This window comes from Cucurbita maxima, unplaced genomic scaffold (assembly GCF_002738345.1).
Source record: "Cucurbita maxima cultivar Rimu unplaced genomic scaffold, Cmax_1.0 Cma_Scf00017, whole genome shotgun sequence".
NCBI lineage: Eukaryota > Viridiplantae > Streptophyta > Magnoliopsida > Cucurbitales > Cucurbitaceae > Cucurbita > Cucurbita maxima.
In genome coordinates this window covers 4,396,024-4,411,939 of record NW_019272033.1, presented here as the reverse complement: position 1 = coordinate 4,411,939, position 15,916 = coordinate 4,396,024, and the positions used below count along the sequence as shown (strand labels likewise).

Below are 15,916 nucleotides of genomic sequence, written 5' to 3'. Positions count from 1 at the left end.
CAATTAAAACGACATCATTTTGCACTTTTATATGCATATATATATATATACCTATTTCTATTTGTTGCAATTTTTAATTCAATTTAATTGGTTTTAAATTTTTTATTTGCAGCTAACAGATTAGTTGTCTATCCTAATTTAGTTGCTAGGTTGACCCATATTAGCTCCCTAATCCCTTTCCAAACCCCACTTCCCCCAACCTTCAATTGGTTAATTAAATTTTAGTTTTAAACTTTATTTAATGGACTTCCCATTTTTATATATATATATATTGTTTATGCGGTTGATGAAACATATTATTGATGTCAACTAACGACTAAAGTATTATTTTTAATTAAAAAAATTAAGCTTGAATCTAAACTCCCACATATATTACGACATTTTAAATAGAAATAATTAAAAAAATAAAGTGTCTGGTTTAATTACCTTTTTAAGTTAGAAAAGTATATAATTAAATTATTGTAAAATGAGGAAATCCATAATGGTACAGTTATAGCTTAGTGCATCATTTTCATTTGATGAAAATTACAATATTAACCTTTAAAATTTTTGAAAATAGAAGGTAGGCATAATTTCAATAATTATTGAAAAAAATGTAAGGTGGGATATTATATTATTTAATTATTTAATTATTTATATTTGAGAAACGAGATTTTCTATTTTGTAATTATAAAATACAATAATTTGATATGAAAAGCCACGAATAAATCATGTCATTTCATAAGGTGGCTGGAAAAAAAAAATAATTTTTTTATAAAGTGGAGATGGATTGAAATTAAAGCCTTGCTGCCAATTATAAAGTGCAACGGAATTATTACTTTCCAAGGTGGAAATAAAATGTAAAGGGAAACTAAACCCCCACCACCCAGAGATTTATGTAAAAAATGGTGAACATGTATTTTTTGGTAAATTATTATTATTGAGATAAAATAAAGTTGAAAGGACCGGTAATTATTTTTAGGTGTAGCAATTATTTATATATATATATTTTTTTTGTGTAGAATAAAAAACGTTAATAGAGATAATTTCATATGGATAAATTGCAAAAGCAAAACTATATTATATAAATTTTATTTCAATGTATAGTTTTTAGGGAGAGGGATGTTGGAAATCTAGAACGAGTGGCATTATCGTAAAAATGGAGAATTCGGGAAAAAAGACGAAGTAAGGGGGAGAAAAAGAAAAGAAAAGAAAAAAAAAAGAAAAAAAAAAGAAAATGTCGCAGCAGCAAAAAGAGGAACTGAGGAAGCGAAAGGAAAACGAAAGCTTGCAGCCGGGGAAAGAAGCTAATCTAAACGAGATTACAGAGGTTAGTTACTTGCCATAGTTTTCACTCTCTACTCTCTCCAGTTATTTTCGTAGTTCCTGAGAGAATGTTGTAAATTTATTTTAAGCATCGTTGATTCATGGCCGATCTCTATCTTCTCCGATCTATATCGTCACCAACGCTGTAGATCTGGGCGTTAGCAGTCCGTATATTTACCAATTGCCTTCTCAGCTTCACAGGGCTGATTTTGAGATCTTAGACTCAGCTAGCTGCCTACTTCACTATCTTCATCTACTTTTTAACCTGGAGAAATTCAGTAAGTCGTCCACTTCCGGTTTCTATTTCAGACGAAGAATTATGGCTTATAATCCTAACTTCATTTGTTTTTTGTTGGGTATAGAGGGTGGATTTTGAGTAACTATTGCTTTATACTTTGCTGCTGTTAATGCCGGGATCTTTTTATCGAGACTAGGGTTTAAAGGTCTCATTACATGGCAAGGATCTGAAATTGTTGGCTTATCAACTGGGCTTTGAATTCCGATGCTTGGGTGTTTTGTGTTTTGTGTTAATTTTTGACCTCCACGCATTTTTTAATGTATGCATTCGAGCATTTGTCCGGGAAGATTTGGTCTCTGTTTGACTTGGACGGTCCGGGTGGAATTAAGTTAATTACTTGTATTTAAGACGATGGGTATTCGTTGCTTGTTTGGATGGAACATTTAATCGGCTAACAATAAACACGTTTTCCTTGACTGCGCAGGAAATATCATATGTTGCTGATTTAGGTAATTGATTGTCGTTCTTTGAGCCATGTGGATAAGTTGAAGTAGCAAGGTTAGGCCGCTGTTGGGTGGATTATCATGCCTCCTTCTCCAGCATTGCGGAGCTCTCCTGGTAGTGAGCCCAGAGGCAGCAATCATAAGCGAGGCCACAGCTTTGAGAGTGGTGCGCGCATAAGAGAGAAAGATGACGACCTGGCTTTGTTCAATGAAATGCAGACTCGAGAAAGAGATGATTTCCTGCTTCAGTCCGCAGAGGACTTCGAGGACTCATTTTGTAATTACAGGCTATATTTTATTATATAAGCATTTTGTTCTGCCAAATGTTTGGCTTTCAATCGTGCACCCTTCATAAACTATTCAATTGTTTCTGCAGCTACAAAATTGAGGCACTTTCCAGATTTGAAGCTTGGTATCTCGGTTCCTGTTCGTGGAGAGAATAGTGACATGCTTATTAATGCAGAAACGGATAAAAACGACTATGACTGGTTAGTGGCCTTATTCCTGCTTTTGGCTATAATTTCAAGACCCCTTGTATGTCTATATGTTTGGTCCATATAAATTCTTACTAATTTATTTCTGTGGCGGATTACCCATTTACTTTTTGCCAAACTTGCTTGTAAGAATTTTTTGATGGTTGAAAGAGTACTCATTTAACGGTAGACTGTTGCTACTTATTTATCATATTGTTGTTTGAAGCTAAAGGATCGATCCCTTGTTCTCACAAATTATTCTGTATTATAAATTTCAAGGTTGTTAACACCTCCCGACACCCCCCTATTCCCCTCATTGGACGATGAGCCACCTCCAGTTACTATTGCTAGCAGGGGGCGACCTCGTAGCCAACCCATTTCCATATCAAGATCATCCACGGTATGTGTGATTAAACTGTTTGTATGGTATATAATTGTGTCGTGATCATGTTGGATACAGTCTCTAGACGGTGTTTTTACAAGTGAGCTATTTGATGTTCTATACTTCCTTTGTTGAAACACTGAAGCGTATTGTTTTTATAGATGGAAAAAAGTCACAGAAGCAGTGCGAGTAGGGGTAGTCCAAGTCCTAATCGTTTAAGCCCATCTCCCAGGTCAGCAAACAATGTGCCTCAATTGCGAGGAAGGCAACTGTCAGCCCCACATTCCAGCCCAACTCCGAGTCTACGTCATGCTACACCATCCAGAAGATCAACTACCCCTACAAGAAGATCTTCACCTCCTCCAAGTATGCCATCAACATCTGTGCCAAGGTCTTCCACCCCAACACCTAGGAGGTTGAGCACGGGGTCCAGTGGAGCAGCTGTTATATCTGGGACAAGGGGAACTTCACCCGTAAAGTCAGTCAGAGGAAATTCTGCCTCACCTAAAATAAGAGCATGGCAAACCAATATTCCTGGTTTTTCTTCTGAACCTCCCCCTAACCTCCGAACATCTCTGGCTGATCGGCCAGCATCATATGTTAGAGGATCCTCACCAGCTTCCCGAAACAGTAGGGACCTTGCACACAAATACGGCAGGCAATCAATGTCTCCAACTGCTTCTAGGAGCATCACCTCACCTCATAGTCACGATCGAGATCGTTATAGCTCTTACAGCAGAGGTTCTATTGCCTCATCTGGTGATGACGATTTAGACTCCTTGCAGTCAATTCCTATTAGCACTTTAGATAATTCATTGTCAAAAGGAGGGATTTCACTTTCAAATAACAAAGCTCTGGCCCTCTCCAAGAAACACAGAATTGTTTCTTCTAGTTCTGCTCCTAAAAGATCTCTCGATTCCACGATTCGGCAGTTGGTATGCATTTTACTTTTTTAGTTTCTGAATCCTATTATTTCTTATGCCTGGAACTCACATTTTGGTATAAATAAGCTGTAAATTTGTTTTCATTTTCTCGGATTAATTTTTATATTCACGTGATGTACTCTACCCTTATTGGGTGGGACTATTTTAATAGTAATATTTGAAATTTGGCATGGTTATCGTATCAACAGTTTGAGAAACTGAACATTGAACTTCTTTATTAAGTGTGAAAATTTGCTGCAAGTACAGTTGATTGTTTGTTTATGGTGCTATTCCCCAAGTAAGTTAATGTTAGTAAACAGTTAAGAAAGATTTGAATTTGGAAGAAAATAAAAGGATATTTCAACTTCAATTTCGATCTGCATTGACTTGCCAAATTATCCCATATCTTTTTGTGCTTTATAGTTCACTGGAGTTCACATGTCATTTAATGGTACTGATGCACTTGGTTTTTTTTCAGGATCGAAAAAGCCCGAATATGTTTAGGCCACTTTTATCAAGTGTCCCCAGCACCACTTTTTACACGGGCAAGGCAAGTTCTGCCCACCGTCTGATTTCTAGGAACTCCTCGGTCACAACCAGCAGTAATGCAAGTTCTGATCATGGTACTTGTATTGCACTTGATACAGAAGGGAGTGACCACAACCAGAATGATACGACCAATGAATGTGAGAAAATACCATATCATGACAGTCATGAAGAAATATTCGCCTTCGATAAGATGGACATTGTTGATGAAGATCCCATTCATGTTATTAAGTCACTTGATAGTGGCCCTGCACTCGGCTGTGATCCAGTTGTCACCGGAGATAGCAGTTACGAAGCTGTTATCCCAGATATAAGTTCCACTTCTGACTCTTCTCATGTCCAGGGGGGTGATTTTTCAGAGGTTGTTTGCCTTGAAGATACTTTTGTGTGTTCCAGATGTGGTTGCAGGTATCGTGTTATTGACTCAGAGGAAAATACTCTTAATTGTTGTCCAGAATGTAGCAGGGAAGAGAAAGATATTGGCATGGCCATTTCGAATAATACGACTTCAGTTACTGAAAGCTTGTCTGGGTTGTCTTCAGTAAAATATGAAACAGATAAGCCATTCAATAGGGTGGATTCCCTGGTGATTTCTCCCGACTCTTCCCTAGCCACTGATTTTGGTGAATCTGGGATTTCTATGTCCGTGGGCAATATTGAGCAGGATCGAGCATCTTATCCTGAACAAGGCCCAAGTTACCTGGAAGAAAACTTCCCCTCAGAAACACCAGTGGAGGAAAGTCAGCATAGCCTTACCAACCATTTGGAGATGGGCCAATTAGCTGTTAATAGGAGCCAGCCCAACACTGAATCTGGATGTCAGCAACCTCTTCAGCATAACGACTATCAAACTTTGAGATTTGATTCATCAGAAGGTGCAGGCATTTCTATATTGTTAAAGAGGTCAAGCAGCAGTAAGGGCCCTGTTGTCCAAGGAAGAACTTTTACTGCGAGTACTATATCTTATGATGATCTATCTTTTGCAAGGGATAGCATGAGCAGTTTGAGAAGCTCTATTGGACACAGCAGTTTCTCTGCATCATCGTCAGCTGATTTTAGCTCATCCCGACAGATTGAAGGGCGAATGCAACGACAGCTAAGTTCAAGGAAAGGGGACTTGGAGAACAAAAAATGTGAAGTTAGCGTGAAATCTCATTGCTCTGAGGTAGCTTCTACTGTAACACCTGCCAATGCCCATCCTATATCAAGCGTTGAAACTTGTAAGCAGGAGGAAAATGTGGATTTTTATGTGGCCACTTTAGAGTGCTTTTCAAGCCAGGGAACTACTATGTCTTCTCAGAAACCTGAACTAGCTTCTGAAAATGCGGAGTCAGATGATGCCTCTTCAATTGTGGCAGCTGCTGTAGAGGAGGATAAACTTGAATGCGACAAATGTAGGAGACTGGATAATTGTACCTCAGGATCGTCGAGGTATGCCCTCAGCATCATTCTGATTTTTTTTTTTTTTTTTTTTTTTTTTTTGGAGCCATTATTTCCAAAATGGTTTATTTTGCTTCGTATGTGAACAGGGAAGACACATCAGGTGGTAGGAGTGTCTCAGATAAGGACGCATCAGTTAAAACTTTCGACTGTTCCAGATTGGAGGGACACAACATACTGGATGGTGATGTGTTTGAAGACGAACATACAGAGCTACCCACTCATCCAATGACAACAATATCAGAAACAGAAGCAGCACAAATAGCTGAGGTGATAGGTCCAGGTTCACAGAATGATTTATCAATAATATCAAGCATTCCCCTGGAGGAATCTGCGGTTCCTAGCGGGCCCGACCAAGATCTAGCACCATCTGTTATTAATACTGAAAAATCTGATGGCATCCTCGGTATGAAAGTTTCTTAGATGGTGAAGAATATGCTATTCTTTCAATTCTCTCTCCTTGCATCGCTTATAAGTTCCTAGATTTCTTTAATACTGCGATCTTGAAATTATTTGAGACAATCCTGGTTTTTTTTCATGTCCTCATCTAAAATTACTTTGAACCTGCTTTTGATGAATTTTCAAGCTCTCCATTCCCTGACAAAACTTTCTGTTTGGCAGAAGGATCGACAGTAATTGTTGATTATCAGGGCAGAAGAAAGGTGGGAAGAAGCTTGACACTGGAAGAGGCAACAGATACAATACTTTTCTGTAGCTCCATTGTTCATGATCTAGCCTACTCAGCTGCTACCATAGCAATCGAAAAGGAAAAGGAAAAGGAGAATGAGGTTACATTGGAAGCCTCACGACCCATGGTTACCATTTTGGGGAAATCTTACCCTAACAGAGGTGATCTGCGCCATAGAACTGGCGGCAAACGGGTTATGAAATCACAAAAACCCAGACAGCGGCGTGTCGAAATGAGTACAAAGCCCCCTATTGCTAAGACGGAAAATGACGAGAACACTGACGAGTCCACCATTCAAAACGTAGGTCTTCCTAACCAAGTGGACAGCACGAAACCTCCGAAGTTGGAATCCAAATGCAACTGCAGTATAATGTGATTTTAATGAGTAGCGCCCATGCTTGTCCATCCTTCCCATCTTCTCCCTCAGACAACCAGAGCTCACTACCACACATATTTAACCAAAAGACCTTGTTCCACGGGGCTAGTCTGGATAATTCTCACTTGGTTTCAATCAAAATCCAGTTTAATGTATAATAAATGCCACGAGGTGTTGGTGACGTAAATGTAAAGTTCTTTTTTCTTTTTTTTTTTTTCCTCCTTTTGTTTTCTGATTGTTGTTTAGGGCTGATATTTACTTGAGAGAGGCCGTAGGGATTTCATTTCTTCAGTGATAGTTTGCTCCAGTTGCCACATTCTTGTTGATTATTCTTATTTGATTCAAGTGCTCCGAAGCAGTGTTAAATATAAAGCCTCTCATTCATATTCATTTCCATATTGTAAAGTATAACTAACTCTATTCAAAAGTTACCTCTGATTTGGCTTGGTCTGTTCATCTCAATCTCATTTTTGACTCCTAATTGATGCCACAAAATAACTCAATTCTCTGATGCTAACATTTGTTTCTCTCTCTGTCTTTCTAATCTTTTCAGGTTTCAATCATTGACAGAAGCTGTGTAGAATTGAAAGATATTTGACTCAGTCAAGCTGCTTGCTGGTGCGGCAGTGCTGTCTGCTGGCTGCTGGTAGTAAAACTGGGTTAAGTATGTCTCACACTGTCACAATATCATTTATTACTCCTAACCTAATTGCAGTACAAACATCCAATGTGAGCCCATCTTCCCCATGTGAAAAGAGAAGATAAAGAAAAAAAGAGCCATAACTCGAGGTACCCCACCTTCAATCTACTCTCAATTATCATTCTTGGCACTCAGACTGCCCAACATGCCGCCATATTTCTTTTTAAGAAATTTATTTTACTAGTAGGTGGCAACTGGACGGTCAATAGTTATGCCTTGGTTTGATAACCAGTTGTTTTTTAGTCTTAGTATTTAAAAATTAAGTNTTTAGATACTAGTTTTTTTTTTTTTTTTTTTTTTTTTTTTTTTTTTTTGTATTTATTGTCTACTTTTTACAAATATTTCAAAATTAAGCTAAATTTGTAAAAAGTTGTCTTTTTATTTTTTTTTATTTTTAAGATTTGACCATGCATTCAAATATATATATAAAAAAGATTTTTTTTTGTAGTTGATTGGCTCTAATGGGTTAATCTGCCCGTCTAATTTATAACTAAACTCAAGAAATTGGATCAAACGGGTCCAATACAACAAACCATATCCTTTGGGCTCAACCCACCTTTATTGGGCCCATATCCCTTGGATCATTCGATGACCCTACTTATCTAATGGGCCATTTTTACAGTTAGCTTTATGCCATTTTTGGAAAATGGGAACATTATTCTAGAAATTGGAATTTTGATTCTGAAGGCCTTGAAAGTGATTGAAATGGAATTTTAACTAATTTATCAGTTTTAATAATTTTAAAAAAGTTACTTTCTAAATCACGTCCAACGGTAATATATTTTTAACCAATTTGATTTCTGTCCAACGGTAATATATTTTTAAAAGAAGTTATATTGGGGTTTTGACGATGATTTTAAAATATTTTAAGGATAATGTGAAATGTACTTGTTTTAATAATTTATTGAAATCCGACGCTTGCTTTTCTTTTTATAAACTTAGTTNTTTTTTTTTTTTTTTTTTTTTTTTTTTTTTTTTTTTTTTTTTTTTTTATGGCTTTCAAGAATCCTTTCATGGGAGCGGGATAGATTCTGACGACTGCCTTGCTATGCTCCCCCATGTGAATTGCTCAGTGAAAAAGCCCATCAATTCCCACGCAAATCCATTTTCTTTTATTAATTTATTATTTCTTTTAATAGCCTTCAAATTATTATTATCATTGAAGCTATTTTATTTTATGAAACTTGGTGTACTAATATTTTTCATTCCTAACCAAATCTCAAAAAACCCACATATTTTATAAGATTTTAAACTTATTTCATTTTGGGCTCTAAAATTTTGAAATGTCGAACTTCAATCTCTACTCTTAATATCAATTTGTGAATTTAAATATATGTCATTAATTTGTTAAAGGTAGGACCTAATAATAATTATTTTTTTAAAAATTAATCAACGAAATAGGAAGTTTTAAAAACTTTCATGAATGAAATATAATAAATCTAAAAATAAATTCAAGGGCTAAAATAGTCATTTTGGTTTGGGGATTAAGGTGGGATTAATTATTTTGGAATTACTTTTCAAGTTGCCACGTATATGCTGGTTTGTCTCTACTCCCAACCAATCTCTCTTTTCTTTTTTAATTCTCTCCACTCTAGATCTGCTGCAACTCTCAGCTTTTGAATGCTTTAAATTTACCAGTTGCCATGGAATTTAGCTCTTTCATACCAAACCCACCAGCCCCCTTTGGATTCTCCCTTCCATGTTGTGAAGTTAATCTGATCATAGCCTTGCAGCAGCGGCAGCAGCTTCTGCTTCTCCAAATCATTTCATTCGTACTCTCTTCCATTAATTTCCCTGCAATTCTGAGTCTCTCTGCTATGAAAACACCACTCTTCTTTACTCTTGAGCTGAGTCACGTAAGTTTCAGCATTCAGACATGGCGAGGTTCTATTTCTTGTCGGGTTTTATTGCTTTCGTTTCCTCATTCGTCTTCTGAATGCGAACCCAACTTTTAACTTCTTATCATTGAGTTGTTTCTGCGGATGTTTATGGGATATGGATCTGTTTTTGCTGCATTTGAAGTTGGGGTTCGGTGTTTTTGAGTGATCCTTGAAGCATGCACGCCACCTATTTGATATTATGTCTGTGAGAGAGTGAGCGACTGAGAGAGCTTTTTTTTTAAACAATAATGAGGGGGGGAGTGGAGAATGGGTATGACAACAACGGATCAAAACATGAAATGGCTATGGGTTTTGAGTTTCAAAGAGGAAACGGAGTTAATAGCAGTTTTCAACGCCGGGTAGCCAATGCCAAATCAACTCCATCGAAGTGGGACGATGCACAGAAATGGATTTTTGGGTTGCCGAAAGGAGGAGAAAAGGGGGAGTCTAAAATCAAGTATAGAAACTCGAATGCTGATGACTTGCGGCTTATAGCTGCTTTGCCACAACAGGATCATGACTACTTGAGCGGTGGAGACAAAAGGAGCGAAGGGCAAGAAGAAAATCAAGGCTTTGCTTCTGCTATGAGTAGTCAAAGTGAAGCAGAAACAAAGAAGATGGAATGCGACGAACCCGTTTGGAGAATCAATAAGCCATTGGAGAACTGCAAGACGGTGGTTAGGTCTGTGTGTGTTAGGGACATGGGAACAGAGATGACTCCCATAGCAAGTCAGGAGCCTTCAAGGACGGCTACCCCGGTTAGAGCCACCACCCCTGTGCTTCAGAGCCCTATGACTTCTGGATCTTCCACTCCAGCAAGGCCCCACCGTGAGATGCAAGCTATTGAAGATGGTCAAATAGGCCGTGCATCCTCCACTGCCGTGGTGGCTGGAAACCAGAGCTCTGATCAGGCTGTGCAGATGTACTCTATGGAAACTAGAGCAATGGCCTGGGATGAAGCAGAACGAGCCAAGCATATGGCAAGGTGACCCTTTGAGCCCTTTTCATTTCTCCTCTAGTTTTGCCTTTGCCCTTCATGTTTAGCCTGATTTATAACTTGAGTCTATTTTTAAGGTTCAGGATATTTAGTCAGCAATCCATTTTGATTTATAACTCTTTCAGACAATAAAAATGTAAACCTGAAATGATTGAATGTCTTCTCCCCCCAATCATTCTTACGCTGCATGTGGAGAACTTTTAATGCTAGATTTAACTTGAATGTTCATGATATGCTGATTGTTTTGCATTTGCAGGTTTAAACGTGAAGAAGTGAGGATACAAGCATGGGAAACCAGCGAGAAGAGGAAAGCTGAGTCAAAAATGAGAAAAATGGAGGTACTGTCTTTAGCCAGACTTTTACTTTCTTCCAAACTTAGAATGAGCTCGATCCAAATCAGCTGTCTTTTCATGTCATAGTTTTTGTAGTTGGACTAAATCTCCTTGAATGTATATGTCATAAGTTCTCTTGCCTGACACGTTTTCTTTTGATGTGTCAAAGAGAGAAAATGGAAAGAATTGGATTAAGATTTGAGCCGGTTATTCCAAGTGAGAGGTTTCCACATTACTGTTTGATTGAGATTTCACAATCTTCTCTCTTGGAGCTCAGCATTCTCGTTGACACACCGCCCGGTGTCCGGCTCTAATGCTATTTCTAACTGCCCAAACTCACTGTTAGCAGATATTGTCCTCTTTTCCTCAAGATTTTTAAAACGCGTTTGCTAGATAGAGATATTCACACTCTTGTAAGATATACTTTGTTTTCCAACCATTGTGAGATCTTACAATGTCATGACAACGTTTTGAATTGAACCCTACTGAACCCTAGTAGTCGTAGCATATTCTTTCCAGAAAGAGCAATCAGCGTTGCTCTGCTCCATTCAGACTGTTCCTTAGCAACTAGAAAAGTGGTTACTTTCTTGAATTTGAAGTGAGCATGAAATCTATAACATCTTTCAACATTGAACCCTATGAAAAGTTGTAGATGTTTTCTGGCTATGTGAACAGAAAAAGGCAGAGAAATTGAAAGCTGGTGCACAAGAGAAGCTGGCAGATAAACTAGCAGCCACCAGAAGAATAGCTGAAGAGAAACGTGCAAATGCAGAAGCAAAACTGAATAAGAAATCTGTAAGGACGTCTGAAAAGGCTGATTATATTAGGAGGACTGGTCACTTGCCTTCTTCTTTCTCCTTCAACTTGCCTTCTTCTTTCTCCTTCCACCTGCCTTCTCTGTGCTGCTGGTAGCATCATTCAATGGTCTCCCCTGTCAGACAGCTGCCTCTAAGTTTCACCAGGTCTGCTCCTTCAAATTCAAATCCTCCTTTCCCTTTGCCACTTTTTTTTGTCTTTGAATATCTGTAAAATGCGTTTATCTCAGAAGTGTTATCCATATTGAAATTTTGAAATGAAATCTTCTGTACTGGTTCTTAGTTGCTTCTCGTGTTCTACTGTCTTTTTGCTGCTTTGTAGTATTATTCCTGACTAAGCCATTATTTTTCGACTGGAGAAGATGGATGTTTGATCGGTTCAAGAAGTCAGTCTTGAAAACCGATGAAAACCGATGTATTGATAGGAATACCAGAGGTTCGAATCTCTCTCCATCTGTAAAGTCCTAAGTTCTCTCTTGTATCAAGAGATAAGAATTAATCAGACCAAGTGGATTACTATTGAGAGCTAAGTTGATGATCTCGATGGTCTTGTCCATCGTTTCAAATAGTTGGGATTTTTTTTATCGATATGGTCTTGTCCATGGCTAATAAACTACGATTACAGTTTTCTTAGGGAAGTTCTGTTAGATTAAATTTGCATTTAATAATGTCAATGTGTGATTGCATGTAAAAATGAATGGTTTTAACCTATTTTGAAAATATTGTATTTATTTATTATTAAATGGTTATTTTTTCACACAACTTTCAATATAAACGGTTAAATCCTATTTAAACTAAAAATTCTTAAACCTCCTAAATAAATCAAAACAATATCTTTTAATTATTTACACCATCAAGAGAAATTAAAAAAATATTTTCCGTTCAGATCACAATTAACTATAATCACCGCACCATTAATCACCACAAGTTACTTATTTATTTAATTTTTTATATTTAAATCGTTGAAAAATTACTTTAGCCCACAAGATGTGTTATTTGAAGGCATATATGTTCCAATCATGTTAATTTTTAGACATAAATTACTCAATAAAAAAATATAAACTAATACTATTGAGCAATAAAAAATTAATATCACTAATTAAAACTTTAATACAAAGAGTATAATATTAAATTTTAATATTTAAATATCCTAAATCTAGGAAAAAAAAAGGAAAGTATCACTTATAAAATTGACGCGCCAATCTAATTTTCCTCCTCTTTTCGCGCAGCGATCACGTTGTCTTCGATTTCGCGAGGGATTTCTTTCCTCTCCTGAAGCAGCGTTTCGCCGTCTTTTATCATCCTCAACCCACCTATCTGAAAACCCTTTCTCCAGGTTAGAGGTTGGGAATTTACCCAGTTTTTATCTTATTCTCGGTTTCTGTTAGGGTTTTGTTTCTATTCAGTTGTCTGTTGACGTATTTTCCGTGACGACGGGAATTCTAGGTTGAATTTTTATATGGAATAAGATATTTGCAGAATCCGCTTTACATTTGTACTTGCGCCTTCTGTGTTTCGATTTTGTAATTTTGTTCAAAGGGTCAGTCAAATCTTGAGCTGGAATTTGACTTCTGAAGCTTGAAGGCAGTTGTCGAGTGTGTTTTCGGTTCCGTCTCGAGCTTGTTGTTGCTGTGTAATTATGGCGGCTGGGCGTCATGGGGGTTACCGTGAAAACGAGTTCAGGGACCGGGAGACCAATTTTCATGTGTCGAGGAGGTCGTTTGGTAGCGCCAGGCAAGAGTTTGAAAGAGTTAAGATCATCAATGATGATCGTGGTGTTCGTCGGAGTCTAGCGCGGGATGTCAGAGACAAGGTCAGGGTTAGGCACCAGGATATGAAGGAGAACGCGATTGTTAATGGTCATTATCATTCTTTTTCTAGCAAGAGCTATTCGGGTAACAGTGATGGTGGTATTAGTGGCAGTGATCATGGCCCGAAGCAAAATAGGGTTTCTCGTACCATTGACAGGGAGACAGGTGAGTTATCCAGTGAGAGTGGATCTGATGATGCTATTGAATCTGGCTTGGGGGTCAAAGGTAGCAAGGACTCAAAGGTGGGAGAAAATGGGAATCTATCTCCTATGGAGAGGAAGAGAAAAATTTCGCCTATAGTTTGGGACAGGGACAACAGCAAGTTGAGTATTCCATCCCGAAATAAGATTATCACAACAGTGATGGGTCTTCCACGGCCTCAAAAGTTGAGTCGTCAGTCACCTAATATTATCTCAGACAGCAATGTTAATACATCTTCAGTTAGGAATAGTGATAACGAGAATTTGCCATCTTCCGAGTTTCATTCTCCTTTAGTCTCCGAATCATTAGCATCTCCTGTTTTTGGAAAGCGTCTACACCAGAATGTAGAAGTAGAATTGTTAGATAATGAAGATAATGGCCCTACAAGGAATATCTCATTTTCACGGTGGGCAGGTGGAAATACCTCTCCATCTGATGAAGGTGAGGTTTTAGATGATAAAGAAACACTAAGACAAAAGAAGATACCAATTACTGCAATTCGGGAAACTAAGTTACATCTCAAAACCCCTAGTGACTCATTTTCTGAAGATGGGGACCTCAAGAGCAATGGTTTCAAGTCAAACGAAACGAGAGTGAGGTCATCTGAATCTAATGAACAAGGTGCCCACTGTAGATTTTTGAGTGGGGATGAGAATTCCGGTGGTGATGTGGAAAGGGATGACTTTATGGAGGTTGATGAGAGGCATGATATTAGTTATGCTAGTTTTAGTCCATCAGATACTGACTCTGATGATAATAACGTCTGTGCCACGCAGGAGCCTCCTTCACCCATTCAACGAAGTGTAAACATGCTTCAGGGATGTAGAAGTGTTGATGAATTTGAGAGACTAAACAAGATTGACGAAGGCACCTATGGTGTTGTGTATAGAGCCAGGGACAAGAAGACTGGGGACATTGTGGCCTTGAAGAAGGTAAAAATGGAGAAGGAGCGGGAAGGGTTTCCGCTGACTGCTTTGAGAGAAATAAATATTCTTCTTTCATTCCACCACCCATCAATCATTGACGTGAAGGAAGTTGTAGTGGGGAATAGCCTCGATAGCATTTTTATGGCAATGGAATACATGGAGCATGATCTTAAAGGACTTATGGAGACCATGAAACATCCGTTTAGTCAGAGTGAAGTAAAATGCCTAATGATTCAGCTATTGGAGGGTGTTAGGTATCTCCATAGTAATTGGGTGCTTCATAGAGATTTGAAGACATCTAATTTGCTTTTGAACAACCAGGGTGAAATGAAGATCTGTGACTTTGGATTGGCTCGTCAATATGGAAGTCCTTTGAAGCCGTATACACATTTAGTTGTTACACTTTGGTACAGGTGACTTCTTCTTTCTTAAGTCTCCCATCTTTTCATTCAAACAAATATTAACGCAAGAAGGCCATATAGATTTTGTCAGCAATATCTCTTTGTGGTTATAAAACGTAAAGTTCTTTCACTCTTTTCATTCCATATTTAAACTTTGAATTTGTACTTCCTCAATTTTTCCATGGATGTCGCAGACAATTGTTGTGGGTGCTTCAGTCTCTTATACTTGTCCTAATCTATATGATATAAAGAACCTTGTGTCATTTTTTTGCAAAATTCATTTTCCCCCTCCTATGTTGTTCATTTTGTAAGTCATGTGCTTTCCAATTTGATGGGCAGTTGTGCATGAGTATTTGTGAGTTAGATGATCGCAATTGCATTTGTTGACTGAGATAGTTTCATTCTTAATTTTATCTAGTTTTTGTTGAGATATTTAAGTTATTTATAAGATTCATCTATGCATAACCATTCACTACTTACATATAAGAATGCTTTGGGACAAAGTATAACTGTGTTATGGTCTCATTACATGGCAGGGCACCTGAACTTCTGTTGGGAGCAAGACAGTATTCTACCGCAATTGATATGTGGTCCTTAGGTTGTATAATGGCTGAACTTCTATCAAAGGAACCTCTTTTTAATGGGAAAACTGAAGTTGACCAACTTGATAAGGTAATGTGTCGTATTGGGTTCTTTCTATTTTTGATATTTTATTAGTGTTCGAAATTCTTGCATTGCAATGACAAGCTGCTTCTTTTTCTTCTTATTCTTGTTCTTGGTATGCCTTGACAGATTTTTAGAACTCTAGGCACTCCGAATGAGACTATTTGGTCTGGATTCTCCAAGCTTCCTGGTGCTAGAGTCAACTTTGTTAAGCATCAGTAAGTTTTAAATGCTTCTCTTTTTTATTTTTTAAATTCTAAGCTTCAATATTCTAGCTTTCTTATTTGGCCGCCCACACCCCCCCCCCCCCCCTTTC

General features: G+C 37.8%; 3 protein-coding genes across 11 annotated transcripts in view; all 3 read left to right on the top strand.

Moving 5' to 3' along the window:
• The first annotated feature begins 1,171 nt into the window (after positions 1-1,171).
• Positions 1,172-7,270, top strand: LOC111491821 (flocculation protein FLO11). Of its 3 annotated transcripts, none has more exons than XM_023140868.1 (9): positions 1,172-1,309; positions 1,499-1,583; positions 2,028-2,323; positions 2,423-2,534; positions 2,799-2,919; positions 3,063-3,836; positions 4,303-5,801; positions 5,900-6,216; positions 6,432-7,270. In XM_023140868.1, exons 3-9 carry the CDS (start codon positions 2,128-2,130, stop codon positions 6,872-6,874), a joined length of 3,462 nt encoding a protein of 1,153 aa, XP_022996636.1. In that variant the 5' UTR covers positions 1,172-1,309; positions 1,499-1,583; positions 2,028-2,127; the 3' UTR covers positions 6,875-7,270. The 3 variants fall into 3 exon arrangements, with proteins under 3 accessions (XP_022996636.1, XP_022996635.1, XP_022996638.1); XM_023140867.1 differs by having other exon boundaries at positions 1,198-1,309; positions 1,395-1,583; XM_023140870.1 differs by lacking the exon at positions 1,499-1,583 and having other exon boundaries at positions 1,199-1,309.
• A 1,861-nt stretch (positions 7,271-9,131) lies between these two features.
• Positions 9,132-11,886, top strand: LOC111492419 (remorin-like). The gene is made up of 3 exons (XM_023141757.1): positions 9,132-10,439; positions 10,708-10,789; positions 11,459-11,886. The coding sequence occupies exons 1-3, from the start codon at positions 9,703-9,705 to the stop codon at positions 11,693-11,695; spliced, it is 1,056 nt and encodes a 351-aa protein (XP_022997525.1). The 5' UTR covers positions 9,132-9,702; the 3' UTR covers positions 11,696-11,886.
• A 913-nt stretch (positions 11,887-12,799) lies between these two features.
• The window catches only part of LOC111491887 (cyclin-dependent kinase G-2-like), an 8,534-nt gene continuing 5,417 nt past the window's right edge, over positions 12,800-15,916 (top strand). For 6 of the 7 annotated variants that reach the window (XM_023140969.1, XM_023140967.1, XM_023140965.1 and 3 more), the window contains exons 1-3: positions 13,238-14,949; positions 15,474-15,609; positions 15,730-15,818. In XM_023140969.1, the coding sequence (XP_022996737.1) occupies positions 13,238-14,949; positions 15,474-15,609; positions 15,730-15,818 (1,937 nt within the window). Of the gene's footprint in view, positions 14,950-15,473; positions 15,610-15,729; positions 15,819-15,916 lie in introns of all 7 variants that reach the window. The other variant, XM_023140970.1, reaches the window with a different exon arrangement.